We start from the raw sequence: 12,362 nt of genomic DNA on the forward strand, positions 1-12,362 counted from the left end.
GAATATTACCTGGTACACGTGCCATAACCCTTCTAACTAAAAGTAATCAAACTCCCGCTAAATGGAAGCAAGGTATGCATGCCATCAACGCCATGAAATGCGTGCAAGAAACATGGGGAACAAGCGGCATGAAAAGCACAGCATGCAACCCAAAAAAAAAAAAAAATTAAATAACAGCAAAAGCAATAGCCGTGGTATGGGGTTTATGATCATTCGTCTTCATCTTCATAAGAGTCTTTAGTGCTAGCCCAGCCGCACTTCCATCTGCGACCCTCGGCCTCTCCGCCTGCTCGCAGTTCTCGTGCTTCAGGTCCTTCACGCCAGCATCTGGCACTGTAATCGTCGCTGACGGTAATGAGCTCTCCGTTTACAGTCCATGTCACTGCCGACACTTCCTTCTTGTGGCCTTCATCTAATGATGTTCCGGTATCATATATCTGAATTGTATCTTCCAGGCGTCCTGACAAACCGATCCCAGAGTTGGTGCGGCGGAGGCCGTACCGAGTGGAGTATGGAGTCCTGGGAGCTGCATCTACTCCAACAGTTTGTTGCTGGGTAGAGGAGTGAAGGAATCTTTCGTCTGTGGGGAATAAAATAGGGCAGGGCTCGCCGCTTCCAACAGCTAACATTTCTGGTTTATCATCGAAGGCCTTTCGGACGGCAAGTTTGACGTAGAATGAAGCAACTCTTAAGCGTGGATGACGAAAGCCGTACAGAGGCCCAAGGCCTTCTTTGTCGGACCCTCCAGAGCGCCGTGGGCGGGTGTTGTTCAACGAAAGCTCGGGAGCATGTCCTAAAACCAGGTGCGAAGTCGAGTATGCATACACAGTGCCATCCCGGCACAAGGAGTATAATCTTGACCCATCTCCACCCATCGTCATGGACGTGACTCCAAACCGGCGGTACTTAACATGACTATCTGGTTCGCGTGTAGTGGAGAGAGGAAGAGCAGGCCGGCCCCTACGATTGCTATGGGCAGTACGCAAGTCCCAGAGCCGCAGGCAAGAATTGGCTTCGGATGCTGTGACAAAAAGATTTTCTCGGCCAGGAGGTAGAAATGTCAGGGAAGTCACGGTGATATCAGAGCGAGGCATTTGGGGCTCCGACTTCTCAGGGCCTATGGTTTGTGGCATCCAGGCATGAGCGCCATGAACGGTATTCAAAACTTGCGGATATGTCATCTTGGAGGTAAAAGCAGGGTTTACAGGCTCATTTTCTGACTCGAGAGAGCACTGGACCTGCAAAGAAGGTTTTTCGAAGCCTTTACACCTTAGATCCCAGATATTGACATTGCCGTCACGACTGCAGGTTGCTAGGACTTTGTTATTGGCTGCTGGCTGAAATTTGACCTGTTTCAAGGAAGATACGTGGTTGGCCAAGCAATACACCGGTCTCTGTGTCGCCATATCAATAACCATGGCGGTTTGGTCCCCTGATGCTGTTGCCAGAAGCATATCATCAGAAGAGAAATCTAGGTCCATAATCGCATTTGTATGGGGACGAAATGAGAGATATGCTTTCGAGAAGCCAATTTTGTCGTCTTTTGCAGATTCCAGTAGTCGAATGCCTCCTTCTTCATCCCCAACGGCAACAAGAGTATTGGCTGTTGAATTGTTAGGAGACTGGTGTAACAGACAAAGGTAAGGGAGGCTTACTATTACACGAGGCCGTACAGAATGGAAGGGCATGACGATCACCCGTCGAGCTCGTGCAAGCATGACTGTCAACTGGTCCGGAGTAAAAGGACGAAGTCAAATCCTGCCAGCCTGAGAAAATAGTGAGCACAGGGTTTGGAACATTCAAGGATATGGCTACAAACCGGCACCATAATTGGACCGCATGGTCACCCGATTTGCTCGGGACCCCGAAACACTGCGCATAAAGAACCCCCCCGACGTCTGCAGCGCTTTGGAGCGTTGAACAGGGGAAACTTTGACGGGAATTTTGGAGGGAGGCACGGGTTTCTCTTCTTCCCCTTGTGGCTCAACACCAACATCAATATCTCTCACCAGAATATCCACCTCCTCATCCTCTTCAACCTGGTACCTGACTCGTACCTTCCGCAGCGGTGACGATTGAAGAGGGGACGGAACAGATGACATGGAGAGCTTGCGTTTCCTGCTCGGCGTCCGCATAAGATCTGCCGGCTCTGGCCTACTCATCACAGCCTTCATTGTCCTTGTAAAAGCCGGCCCCAAGCGGTTGACTGCCGGAGAGCTGAGGGCTCTGAGAGCCTGACGACTGGTCCTGACTGCATTTGCATGGCTCCCACTATCCAGCAGCGAACGGGGAGTAAAGAATCTTCTGAAGGAGCGTGGAGTGACTGGAGGAGGCTTCTTGGGCTTGTGGCGTATTCCAGCATCAGAGGCTATAGACGGTGGAGAGGAAGGGATCTCTCCAGGCGACAGAGGAAAGACAGGTTCGGATCGAGGTACTTCAGGAAGATCATGACAGCGAGTCATTGTGTCCCCTAGGCAAAACAAACATACAAAGACATTCTACATAAGCGAAAGTGTGTGCGAGATCGATCAGGCTGGAGAAATCCGAGGCATAGTGGAGCTGAAAGAGAGGGGGGCCAAAGAATCCTCGTCCAGCAATATTCACGTCGCGGAAAAAAAGGGCCACAGAACAGGCGAGTCTCGTGTCGACGTGCCTTTTTCGTGACGCGAGTGACCCATAACGGCAGGCGGTGAGCAGTCACCATTAACAGTTGGATTCGGCAGGCGGTCAGTTTGTAGATCGGGATTTTTCAGCCAGAAATTTTATCTTTTTTTTCTCATGTCAAGACATTTTTGGTGTCGAACCGAGAGCTTTGCAGCAGCTCAGTCACGCAACGTCTGAGCTCCGCACGCTTTCATTCGAAGCTGAAATGGCCCCCATCAAGCGCAAGGGCAATGCCACCGAAGAGGCATCAGCCCGTAACCCTCAGAAGCGTGTACGGGTGGGAGCCGATGAGCGCAAGAAGGAGGGCAAGACTGCGACCGCCGATTCTGCGCCTAAAGCCTCTGAGCTCACGGTTTTGCGTGATGATGAGCCTTCCTTCCCTCGTGGTGGAGGTAGTGTTCTAACGCCGCTGGAACGGAAACAAATTCAAATTAAGGCCACCAAAGATGTCCTCTTCGAACAAAAGGGCGGAGCTAAGAAGGCTTCGCGGGGTTTTGACGACGAAGCTTTTGAAGATGACACAGACATGGACGACGTAGAGGAAACCGGCGCCGGTGCTACAAAGAAGACCCAGAAGCGCAAGAAGGGTAAGAAGAATGCGAAGCAGGATGCACAGGATAAAGGTGTCCGAATTGAGGGTCTTAGTTTCAAGGTACATCTATATTCCTGTTGATATTATTCTCACTATGTGAATACATATGCTGACAGAGATAGCGATTGGCACCTGGGACCATGGTTCTTGGACAGGTTTCAAGCATCAGTGCTCACGACATTGGCATCTCCCTCCCCAACAACCTCGTCGGCTACGTTCCTTTGACTTCTGTGTCAAGAATTTTCGAACAAAAGGTCGAGGAGATGCTCAAGAAAGACGGGGATGAAGATGACGAAGATTTCGACCTGGAAGATTATTTCTATATTGGCCAATATTTGCGCGCATACGTTGTATCAGCTGGGGATAAATCAAACAACGCCACCTCGAAAACTAAGAAACGCATCGAACTCACAATTGACCCAAGACAAGCAAACTCCAGTCTACAGAAATCGGATCTTGTGACCAACACCGCTGTTCAGGCAGCGGTGGTTAGCGTTGAAGATCATGGTTTGATCATGGACCTGGGCATTGAGGGTTCTGATGTGAAGGGCTTCATGTCGTCAAAAGAAATCGACCCTCGAACCGACCTCTCTACTATCAAAGAAGGATCCGTCTTCTTGTGCATGGTCACTGGCCAAAATACTAGCGGCAGTGTTATCAAGCTATCTGCCGACCTTCAGTCCTCTGGATCAATCAAGAAGTCACATTTCCTCAGCAGTGCTCCTACCGTCAACTCTTTCCTTCCCGGTACTGCAGCAGAGATCCTCCTAACCGATGTAACCTCAAATGGCATGGTTGGAAAAATAATGGGAATGCTAGACACCACTGTGGATCTGTTACACTCTGGTGGTAACTCCGGAAAAGATGACCTGACGAAAAAGTTCCAGAATGGCGCTAAAATCAAGGCTCGTCTTCTCTGCACCTTCCCCGGTTCTGAACCTTACAAAGTCGGCTTTTCCCTGCTTGACCATGTTCTAAAGTTCACCTCTGAAGCTCACGGTCCTAATTCATCCGACGATGCACCCTCTATATCCGCAATCGTGCCCGAAGCTAAGGTTATCAAAGTTGACCCCGGTCTCGGTGTTTATGTACAGATCGGATCGACAAAGCATACGGGATTTGTTCACGTTTCAAGACTGGCAGATGGACAAGTGGAAAGTATTGCCGCCGATCATGGACCATTCAAAGAAGGCTCCACTCATGAGGCTAGGGTGGTCGGATATAGCTCAATTGACAGTCTCTATCTTTTGTCCTTTGAAAGGAAAGTTATCGACCAGCCCTTTCTTCGTCTTGAGGATATAACCATTGGTGCGGTGGTTAAGGGAACCATTGAGAAGCTCTTGATCGGTGAATCCGGGGTAGATGGACTGATCGTTTCCTTGGCTGATGGCATCACTGGTCTCGTCCCGCCCATGCATTTTGCAGACACACCTCTTCAGTTTCCCGAGAAGAAATTCCGCCAGGGAATGTCGGTCTCGGTCAGAATTCTGTCGGTTAACCTGGAGAAGCGTCAGATCCGCCTCACCCTGAAGAAGAGTCTGCTGAACAGTGAATCAGCTATCTGGAAAGATTACAAAGAAATCACACCAGGATCGCAGTCCCCCGGAACCATTATCAGTATTAAGAATCATGGTGCTGTGGTTCAATTTTACGGCACTATTCGAGGCTGGCTTCCTGTTTCGGAAATGAGCGAAGCTTACATCAAGGACCCTTCGCAGCACTTCAGACTCGGCCAGGTTGTAAATGTGCATGCGCTAGACGTTGACGCTTCCCTTGACAGGCTATCTGTGTCTTGCAAGGATCCATCAACTATCGTTGAAAGTTACAAGACAGCGTTCGCCGACGTTCGCCCTGGTCTGCTAGTCTCCGGTACTGTCTTTGAGAAATCGAGCGATTACATCCTTCTGAAGCTGGATGAATTTGGTGGGCTCGTTGCCCGGTTGAGCCTGGGCCAAATCGCCGATGGATCCGCTTCCAAGCAGGCCTCAACCCTCTCGAAAATTCGTGTTGGGCAGAAGCTCAACGAACTTTTGGTTATTGACATTCATCGGGCCCATCGACTCATCCATCTAACAGGCCGCGCAAGTCTCAAGAAAGCTGCCAAAGAAGGGAAAGTCCCACAGAATTTTGAGGACGTTCAAGAAGGTGCTGAGGTTACCGGTTTCGTTAGAAACCTTACTCAAACTGGACTTTTTGTGCAATTCTTGGGTGGACTCACTGGACTGGTTCCTAAGCGACTTGTTGGCACGGAAAACGCGAGTAAACAGGACTTTGGTTTCACAAAATTCCAAGTTGTCTCTGCAACTGTCCACTCTGTCGACACCGACTTCCAGAGGTTCATATTAAGCATGGATCCTGAAGAAGCCACCGGTTCCGGTCCCAAGAAGGAGAAGAAAAAGAAGGCTGCTAAAGACCCTGAGGATCCCAACGAAATTCTCATCAATCCCGTTGATGAAAGTCTTAGGTCCAAGTCCGACATCACATTTGGGAGAGTTGTGAAGTGCAGAATTGCTTCTGTCAAAAGGACACAGGTCAACATCCAACTTGCCGACAATGTGCAAGGTCGGGTAGATATCTCTGAAGTTTTCGACAAATGGGAGGACATCAAAGACCGAAAAGAGCCGCTGAGATCTTTGGAACCAAATCAGATTGTATCTGCAAGAGTTCTTGGTATGCATGATGCGCGGAGTTACAAGTATCTTCCCATCAGCCACCGCAGCGGAAAGTTCCAAGTGTATGAGCTTTCCATGAAACCAAGCTTCTTGAAGGCTGAAAATCTTATTCTACCCAATATTGAGCAAGTGCAAGTTGGCTCTTCTTGGATTGGTTTTATTAACAATCTCGTGGATGACTACTTCTACGTCAACCTGACTCCCAATATCCGCGGAAGGCTCCGGTTCATGGACGCATCTGACGATTTGTCTCTTCTGGCTAATGTGCAGAAACATTTCCCTGTTGGGTGTGCTTTAAAGGTTCATGTTACGGCGGTTGATGCCGAGAATGGACGTATTGATCTCTCCGCTAAGCAAAAATCCGATAAGCTGTCGTTTGAGGACCTGTCCGTTGGTATGATCTTGCCTGCAAGGGTCACCAAAGTTACTGAGAGGCAAGTCATTGTGCAACTTAATGAAGCCCTCGTTGCAGCTATCGACTTGATCGACTTGGCGGACGACTACTCGAAGGCAAACCCCACCGCTTTCAGGAAGAACGAAGTGGTTCGAGCATGTGTCATTAATGTGGACAAGGCCAACAAGAGGGTTTCTCTCTCCCTACGACCGTCCAAAGTTATGAGCTCATCCCTCCCCATTCAAGATCCGGAAATCACCTCGATCGGCCAACTCAAAGTCAACAGTGTTGTCCGCGGATTTATCCGTCGAGTTGCAGACAACGGCCTCTTTGTGAGCCTTGGCCATGGCGTCACTGCTTATGTTCGTGTTACCGATCTCTCAGACTCGTACCTCAAAGAATGGAAGGATGCTTTCCAGGTCGACCAACTAGTCAAGGGCCGAGTTACTGTGGTTGACCCGGAGCACAACCGACTACAGATGAGCCTGAAGGAATCAGCTTTGGATCCAAACTTCAAGGCTCTTCTTACCATTCGTGACCTAAAGGTTGGCCAAACGGTTACTGCTAAAGTCCGTAAGGTTGAGCAGTTCGGTGCCTTCCTTGTTGTCGACGGATCTGCAAACGTTAGCGGCCTTTGCCATCGCACTGAAATGGCAGACAAGCGGGTGGAGGACGCTAGAAGTTTGTATGAGGAGGGTGACGTTGTCAAGGCAAAGGTTCTCAAGGTCGACCTCGAACAAGGAAAAATCTCCTTTGGGTTGAAGGCATCTTACTTCAAGGACGAGGATCTTGAGGATGAAAGCAGCGGCGACGAGGACGATGAGTCTGAAGGCATCAGCCTGGATGGCCTTGGTGGCGTTGATTTGGAGGGAAGTGATGATGAGGAAGAGGATGAGGACGAGGACGAGGATGACGATAGCGACGTTTCCATGGGTGGGGTTGATCTGGATGAAGAAAGCGAAAGCGATTCGGATGATGATAACGGCATGGAAGACGCTCCAGCTGCTCGTAAAGGTGGCCTAGGTGCGGTTGGATTTGATTGGAACGGCAACGCTCAGGACGAAGAAGATGCGGCGATGCGGTCTGATTCTGATAACGAAGATGAGGGACCACAAAAGAAGAAGAAGAAGCATCGCAAAGCGGAAATTCAAGTTGACCGAACCGGCGAGTTGGATGCTCATGGACCACAATCGGTAGCAGACTATGAACGACTTCTGCTCGGCGAACCTGATTCCTCACTTCTCTGGCTTCAATATATGGCATTCCAGCTTGAGCTAGGGGAAGTTGAAAAGGCAAGAGAAATTGCCGAACGTGCAATTCGCACCATTACGATTGGACAGGACACGGAGAAATTGAACATCTGGGTTGCTTTGCTCAACTTGGAAAACACTTACGGCGATGATGACACCTTGGAGGAAGTTTTCAAGCGCGCTTGCCAGTATAACGACACGCAGGAGATCTACGAGCGTCTGACCAGCATCTACATCCAGTCTGGAAAGAACGATGTAAGTTACTCTTCTCTTAGCCTGCCCGAGTAAATCAGAGGACTAACTATTTGGGTTACAGAAAGCGGATGAACTCTTCCAGACAGCTCTCAAGAAGAAGGTCTTCCAGTCGCCCAAGTTCTTCATTAACTATGCCAGCTTCTTATTTGACACCATGGCTGCGCCGGATCGTGGTCGTTCTCTGCTCCCTCGTGCTCTCCAGTCTCTCCCGTCTCATACCCATGTCGAGACCACGTCCAAATTCGGACAGCTCGAGTTCCGCTCTGCCAATGGAGATGTGGAACGTGGTCGTACGGTGTTTGAGGGCCTCCTGTCTTCGTTCCCTAAGCGGATCGACCTGTGGAACATCCTTTTGGATCTGGAAATGAAGAATGGCGATGCGGAGCAAGTTCGACGTTTGTTCGAGCGGATCCTCGGCATCCGTGACGCCAAGAAGGGCAGTGGTATTATCATTGAGGAGGGCAAGAAACTCCGACCTAAACAGGCTCGCTTCTTCTTCAAGAAGTGGCTTGGCTTTGAGGAGAAACTTGCGGCTGCTGATGGCGGTAATGAGAAGATGGTTGAGGATATCAAGGCCAAGGCTGCAGAGTATGTCAAGTCTTTGCAGCAGGAATAAACGGAAAAATCCACACGCAGGGGGTTTGATTCTTTTCTTCTTTTCCTCTTTTCTTCTTATTGATGATGATGGTGTTGGTGTTGCTTGGTTGGGTTCATACTTTGTACATAAAAAGAAAACAGACATCGTCATAGCCTGGATTTTTTTTATATAGATACTGAAGGCTAAAAAAAGTTATACTTTCTATCCACACACCCATATTTACATCAACAATACTTTTTGTTTAAAAGACCGTTTATTGCCTCTTCTCCGCCATCAATCGTCTATACTCCTCCACGATATTCCTTCGCTCATTGGCAAGCTCTTCTCTCCGCCTCAAACTTCCCACAGCCGCAGGCACATTCGCAACATCAACCTTGGCGCCCCCACGCACCTTGAAAATCTCCCTTGGCTTCTTCAACTGCGGCGGCGCCTGCGCGACATCAAACGGATTCACGGCGGCCCTCTTCTTTTTCAGCTGCGCCCACGGATCCGGACCATCATCATACTCAGCACCGTCCCCACCAGCCATTTTTCTCTTCCTCTTCCCTGCACCCACCCCAGAGCCTTTCTTCTTCGCCTTCCCCTTGCCCGCCTCCACCTCCCACTCCTTCCACAGCTGCAACTGCTCCTCCATCTCTGTTTCCCTCTCTTCCCGCTCGGCCGCCTCCTTCTCCCGGATCTTCACGTCATCTTCGCGCCACTGGCGCTGCAGCCGCCGCAGATGCTTCTCGTGCTTCGTTTGCTTCGTTTCTCGGATCTGGGGCATATCCGCGGCCGCCGGTTTATTGGAGCGTTTCATGCCGGAGATGGGCATTTCGCGATCCACGCGAGCTGCGAAGTCGGAGAGCTTTTCGCCGGGGAGGATTTTCAGTGCTGGTTCTGCTGCTGCTGCTGCTGCTGCTGCTGTTGCTGTGGGTGTTGCTGTGGATGTTTCCTGGTTGGTGGGGGGTTTGTGTTGCGTAGCTGTAGATGGAGATCTCGAGTCCGGTTCATCTCGCTTGCGCTTCTTATTATTATTCTTCTTCTTCTTCTTGTTGTTTTCGTCTTTCTCTTCGTCGCTGGTTTTGTTCTCTTGCGGATTGGGCTTCGGCTTTGATTGGAACTGCATCAGTCGGCGGAATGCGCGCGGGGTGTCGTCGTCGTCCAGGGCGGATTTCCGGCGCGAGGCGAGATTTGATTGCTTCTGTTTTGCATTTTGAGACTGAGGCTGGGACTGGGATTTGGATTGGGATTGGGATTGGGATTTCGGGTTGTGTTTTCCTGGTTTGGATGCGTCTCGCACGGGGAGAGGTTTTGCGATTAGAGTTGGTGGGAGGTTGAAGGCGCTGTTGTGGTTAGGTGTTTTCTTTCTTTCTTTTTAAGGAATAGAATCTAGAGGAGGGCTTACTTGGGGTCATTCTGCCTGCGTTTGTGTTTGTGAGGCATTGTGAGGGTGCTCCGTTTCTACTTCTACCTATAGAGACAGACAGGTTTGGGATGGGATGAAAATAATCTGGAATTTTTTTTGCTTGGCTTGGCGTACACTATCTTATCAAGTAGATATACCGCCTTCCTCTTTGGGTATTATGCCGGAACAACTTTTATCTACGGAAAAAGTGCTCGAGTTGCCTGGTTGATGATATGTTATTTAGTTGTGATTCAATTTAATTGACTTGGAATTGTGTTACCTTGTTAGGCAACTAGCACCATCAGGCGTCCCATGCAGAGTCTCCGTCCTTCATATGTACTTGACGTTGGTGCTCATTTTCCCTTCATGTGCCAAGTTACTCGAATTGGCTAGCTATAGATAGTAAACCGGAGTACTCTGGAGTCTGAAGCTTAGCTTGTCGCACAGGATTTCTCTTTCTGTCTAGGTTCTCCTTTTGAAGGGACAAAGTGGATTCCAATTCTAGGTAACACCATAACTGGAGAAATGACTCGAGAATGAAATCCCCAGGATGAAACACGGCAGGGAAATTCACTCCTAGACAAGCTTTTCGGTTCCACTCACAGAACAGATAATTCGTAGGTATTACTACCTAGAAGAAGATCTAGACTCAGTTTACCCGGGGAACCAATGGCTGCTTCCACTACCGCACATGGGCAACTTGGGAGATTCTAAAGTGGTTCATTGATTAATTATGGAGTACGGCGTAGAACTCAAATAGAGGGGCGAAGAGGAAGAGGGAAAGAAGGAACCTCATTCTATCTTGTCTTTTTCCCTCTTCTCTCTCTCTCTCTCTCTCGCTCTCTTTCTTCCTAACTATTACCTCTCTTCATGGCTGTCTCCCAATAGTATCGTACATATTATTCTTACCTCCAGCTACTACAGGAGCTAGCTATGCCGCCTTCTATACCCAATAATCCCCTCGGCACCTATTCCCAGTCCTCCTCTGTGTCCTCCTCCATGGAGCATTACCGTGATATGGAGGATGAGGAGTCCAAAAAACAACTCGAGCACAAAGCAGATGCTCGTTTTGAGGTGTATGACCCTGCTGCTGGTGACTCGGATATCGAAGATGCTCGTCCCGCGTCCCGGAAGAGACCACCGCATTCTCTCTGGGCTCGAGGATTGGCAGCCGTCTCTCCCTTGATCGCTTCAACTGGCAAACCCGCTGACGCTCATCCTTTCCTCTCGTTTCGTGGAACGCATTCGAAGGTTTTTCGTCCTCGATGGTTTAGGAAAGCGAATCGATCCTGTTGTTTGATGTATCTGGTGGTGGGCTTCTTCACTATGCTGTACGTCCCAATCTTCTTAACCGGTCCCAAAAGCCTTTTTTTTCCCCCTGTCGCTCATTCAAAATTTCTAGAGGCATTGTTCAGTTCATTTCTCTGGCTTGCGGCGTTGTCATTTCGTTCTTTCCGGACGAAATCGATCGTGCAACCGATCGCTGGCGGCAGAACCCGAGTGCTACGTCTCCGAACACAAACCGTTGGCCCACGGACGTCTCCCGGGATATTTTTGCGGTCGGTTGCCATTCACACAACGACTATTGGCGCCGCATACCCCTCTATTCGGCCCTCCAGGCAGGCTGTGTGGGAGTCGAGGCTGACGTATGGCTCTTCGACAACGAACTCTACGTCGGCCATACCACTTCCTCGCTCACCCCGTCTCGAACGCTAAAGAGCTTGTATATTGATCCCCTGATGGAAATCCTTGCTCGCCAGAACCCAATCACCCCTTTTCATCCTACCCTTGACCATCCCCCCAACGGCGTCTTTGACACCGACCCCTCGCAGAGTCTCATTCTCCTCATCGATTTCAAAACGGACGGGGAGGAGACCTGGGAATATGTGTATGCACAGTTAGCCCCATTCCGTGAGCGTGGTTACCTCACTTATTTTGACGGTACCGGGATTGTCAACGGCCCCATCACCGTCGTGGGGACTGGAAACGCCCCATTCAACCTCGTGACCGCCAACAATACCTACCGCGACATCTTCTTCGATGCGCCTCTGGATCTCATGGCCGATGAGACCGACAACAGGGATGCCGACGCCGCTCATGAGGAACGGGGCGACAACGCTGGTCAGGGCTTATCAGGCCTATCTCCTGGAGATCTCGAATCGACCACATTCAACATGACCAACAGCTACTACGCGTCGGTCTCTTTTAAAAAGTCGATCGGCTTTCCTTGGATGTTCCGTCTTTCAGAAAGCCAAATGAGTCTCATCCGAGCTCAGATTGCCGGTGCCCACCGCCGCGGCCTCAAGGTTCGCTACTGGGGAACTCCTAACTGGCCGCGCAGCCTGCGGAATCACATCTGGGAGATCCTCGTCCGCGAAGGAGTCGATATGCTCAATGTGGACGATCTCCAGAGCGCAACTCGCAAAGAATGGGTCCCCAGAATTTCCGACTGGTGGACATAGTCACCTCATTTTCCGTCCGACGAAACGTCCTCGCGTTCTCAAACACAGATACAAGGATTGATTTGAATCTACATACATACATGCCGAT

General features: G+C 49.9%; 4 protein-coding genes across 4 annotated transcripts; 2 read left to right on the plus strand and 2 right to left on the minus strand.

The window, feature by feature from the left end:
- Positions 1-66: 66 nt before the first annotated feature.
- On the minus strand, positions 67-2,599 carry P175DRAFT_0450933 (uncharacterized protein). The gene is made up of 3 exons (XM_040894475.1): positions 1,820-2,599; positions 1,656-1,766; positions 67-1,603 (listed from the first exon to the last, which is right to left on the minus strand). Exons 1-3 carry the CDS (start codon positions 2,460-2,462, stop codon positions 210-212), a joined length of 2,148 nt encoding a protein of 715 aa, XP_040756275.1. The 5' UTR covers positions 2,463-2,599; the 3' UTR covers positions 67-209.
- Positions 2,600-2,797: 198 nt separating this feature from the next.
- Positions 2,798-8,636, plus strand: P175DRAFT_0471469 (putative rRNA biogenesis protein RRP5). Its single transcript, XM_040895091.1, has 3 exons — positions 2,798-3,316; positions 3,379-7,827; positions 7,889-8,636. The coding sequence occupies exons 1-3, from the start codon at positions 2,870-2,872 to the stop codon at positions 8,441-8,443; spliced, it is 5,451 nt and encodes a 1,816-aa protein (XP_040756276.1). The 5' UTR covers positions 2,798-2,869; the 3' UTR covers positions 8,444-8,636.
- Positions 8,578-9,899, minus strand: P175DRAFT_0471474 (uncharacterized protein). Its single transcript, XM_040895092.1, has 2 exons — positions 9,813-9,899; positions 8,578-9,750 (listed from the first exon to the last, which is right to left on the minus strand). Exons 1-2 carry the CDS (start codon positions 9,848-9,850, stop codon positions 8,679-8,681), a joined length of 1,110 nt encoding a protein of 369 aa, XP_040756277.1. The 5' UTR covers positions 9,851-9,899; the 3' UTR covers positions 8,578-8,678.
- Positions 9,900-10,829: 930 nt separating this feature from the next.
- On the plus strand, positions 10,830-12,274 carry P175DRAFT_0426403 (uncharacterized protein; the record flags this gene model as incomplete). The annotated part of the gene is made up of 2 exons (XM_040893166.1): positions 10,830-11,143; positions 11,215-12,274. The coding sequence occupies 2 exons, from the start codon at positions 10,830-10,832 to the stop codon at positions 12,272-12,274; spliced, it is 1,374 nt and encodes a 457-aa protein (XP_040756278.1).
- Positions 12,275-12,362: the final 88 nt, after the last annotated feature.

This window comes from Aspergillus ochraceoroseus (assembly GCF_002846915.1).
Source record: "Aspergillus ochraceoroseus IBT 24754 chromosome Unknown P175scaffold_1, whole genome shotgun sequence".
Lineage (NCBI taxonomy): Eukaryota > Fungi > Ascomycota > Eurotiomycetes > Eurotiales > Aspergillaceae > Aspergillus > Aspergillus ochraceoroseus.

Coding starts and splice junctions, on each gene's coding strand:
- P175DRAFT_0471474 (XM_040895092.1), bottom strand. CDS start 9,850: ATGCCTCACAAACACAAACGCAGGCAGAATGACCCCAA. Junction 9,751..9,812: donor CGCAGGCAGAATGACCCCAA/GTAAGCCCTCCT, acceptor TAACCACAACAG/CGCCTTCAACCTCCCACCAA.
- P175DRAFT_0471469 (XM_040895091.1), top strand. CDS start 2,870: ATGGCCCCCATCAAGCGCAAGGGCAATGCCACCGAAGAGGCATCAGCC. Junction 3,317..3,378: donor TTGAGGGTCTTAGTTTCAAG/GTACATCTATAT, acceptor TGACAGAGATAG/CGATTGGCACCTGGGACCAT. Junction 7,828..7,888: donor TCCAGTCTGGAAAGAACGAT/GTAAGTTACTCT, acceptor TTTGGGTTACAG/AAAGCGGATGAACTCTTCCA.
- P175DRAFT_0450933 (XM_040894475.1), bottom strand. CDS start 2,462: ATGACTCGCTGTCATGATCTTCCTGAAGTACCTCGATCCGAACCTGTC. Junction 1,767..1,819: donor GCGGTCCAATTATGGTGCCG/GTTTGTAGCCAT, acceptor CTATTTTCTCAG/GCTGGCAGGATTTGACTTCG. Junction 1,604..1,655: donor CTGTACGGCCTCGTGTAATA/GTAAGCCTCCCT, acceptor ACAATTCAACAG/CCAATACTCTTGTTGCCGTT.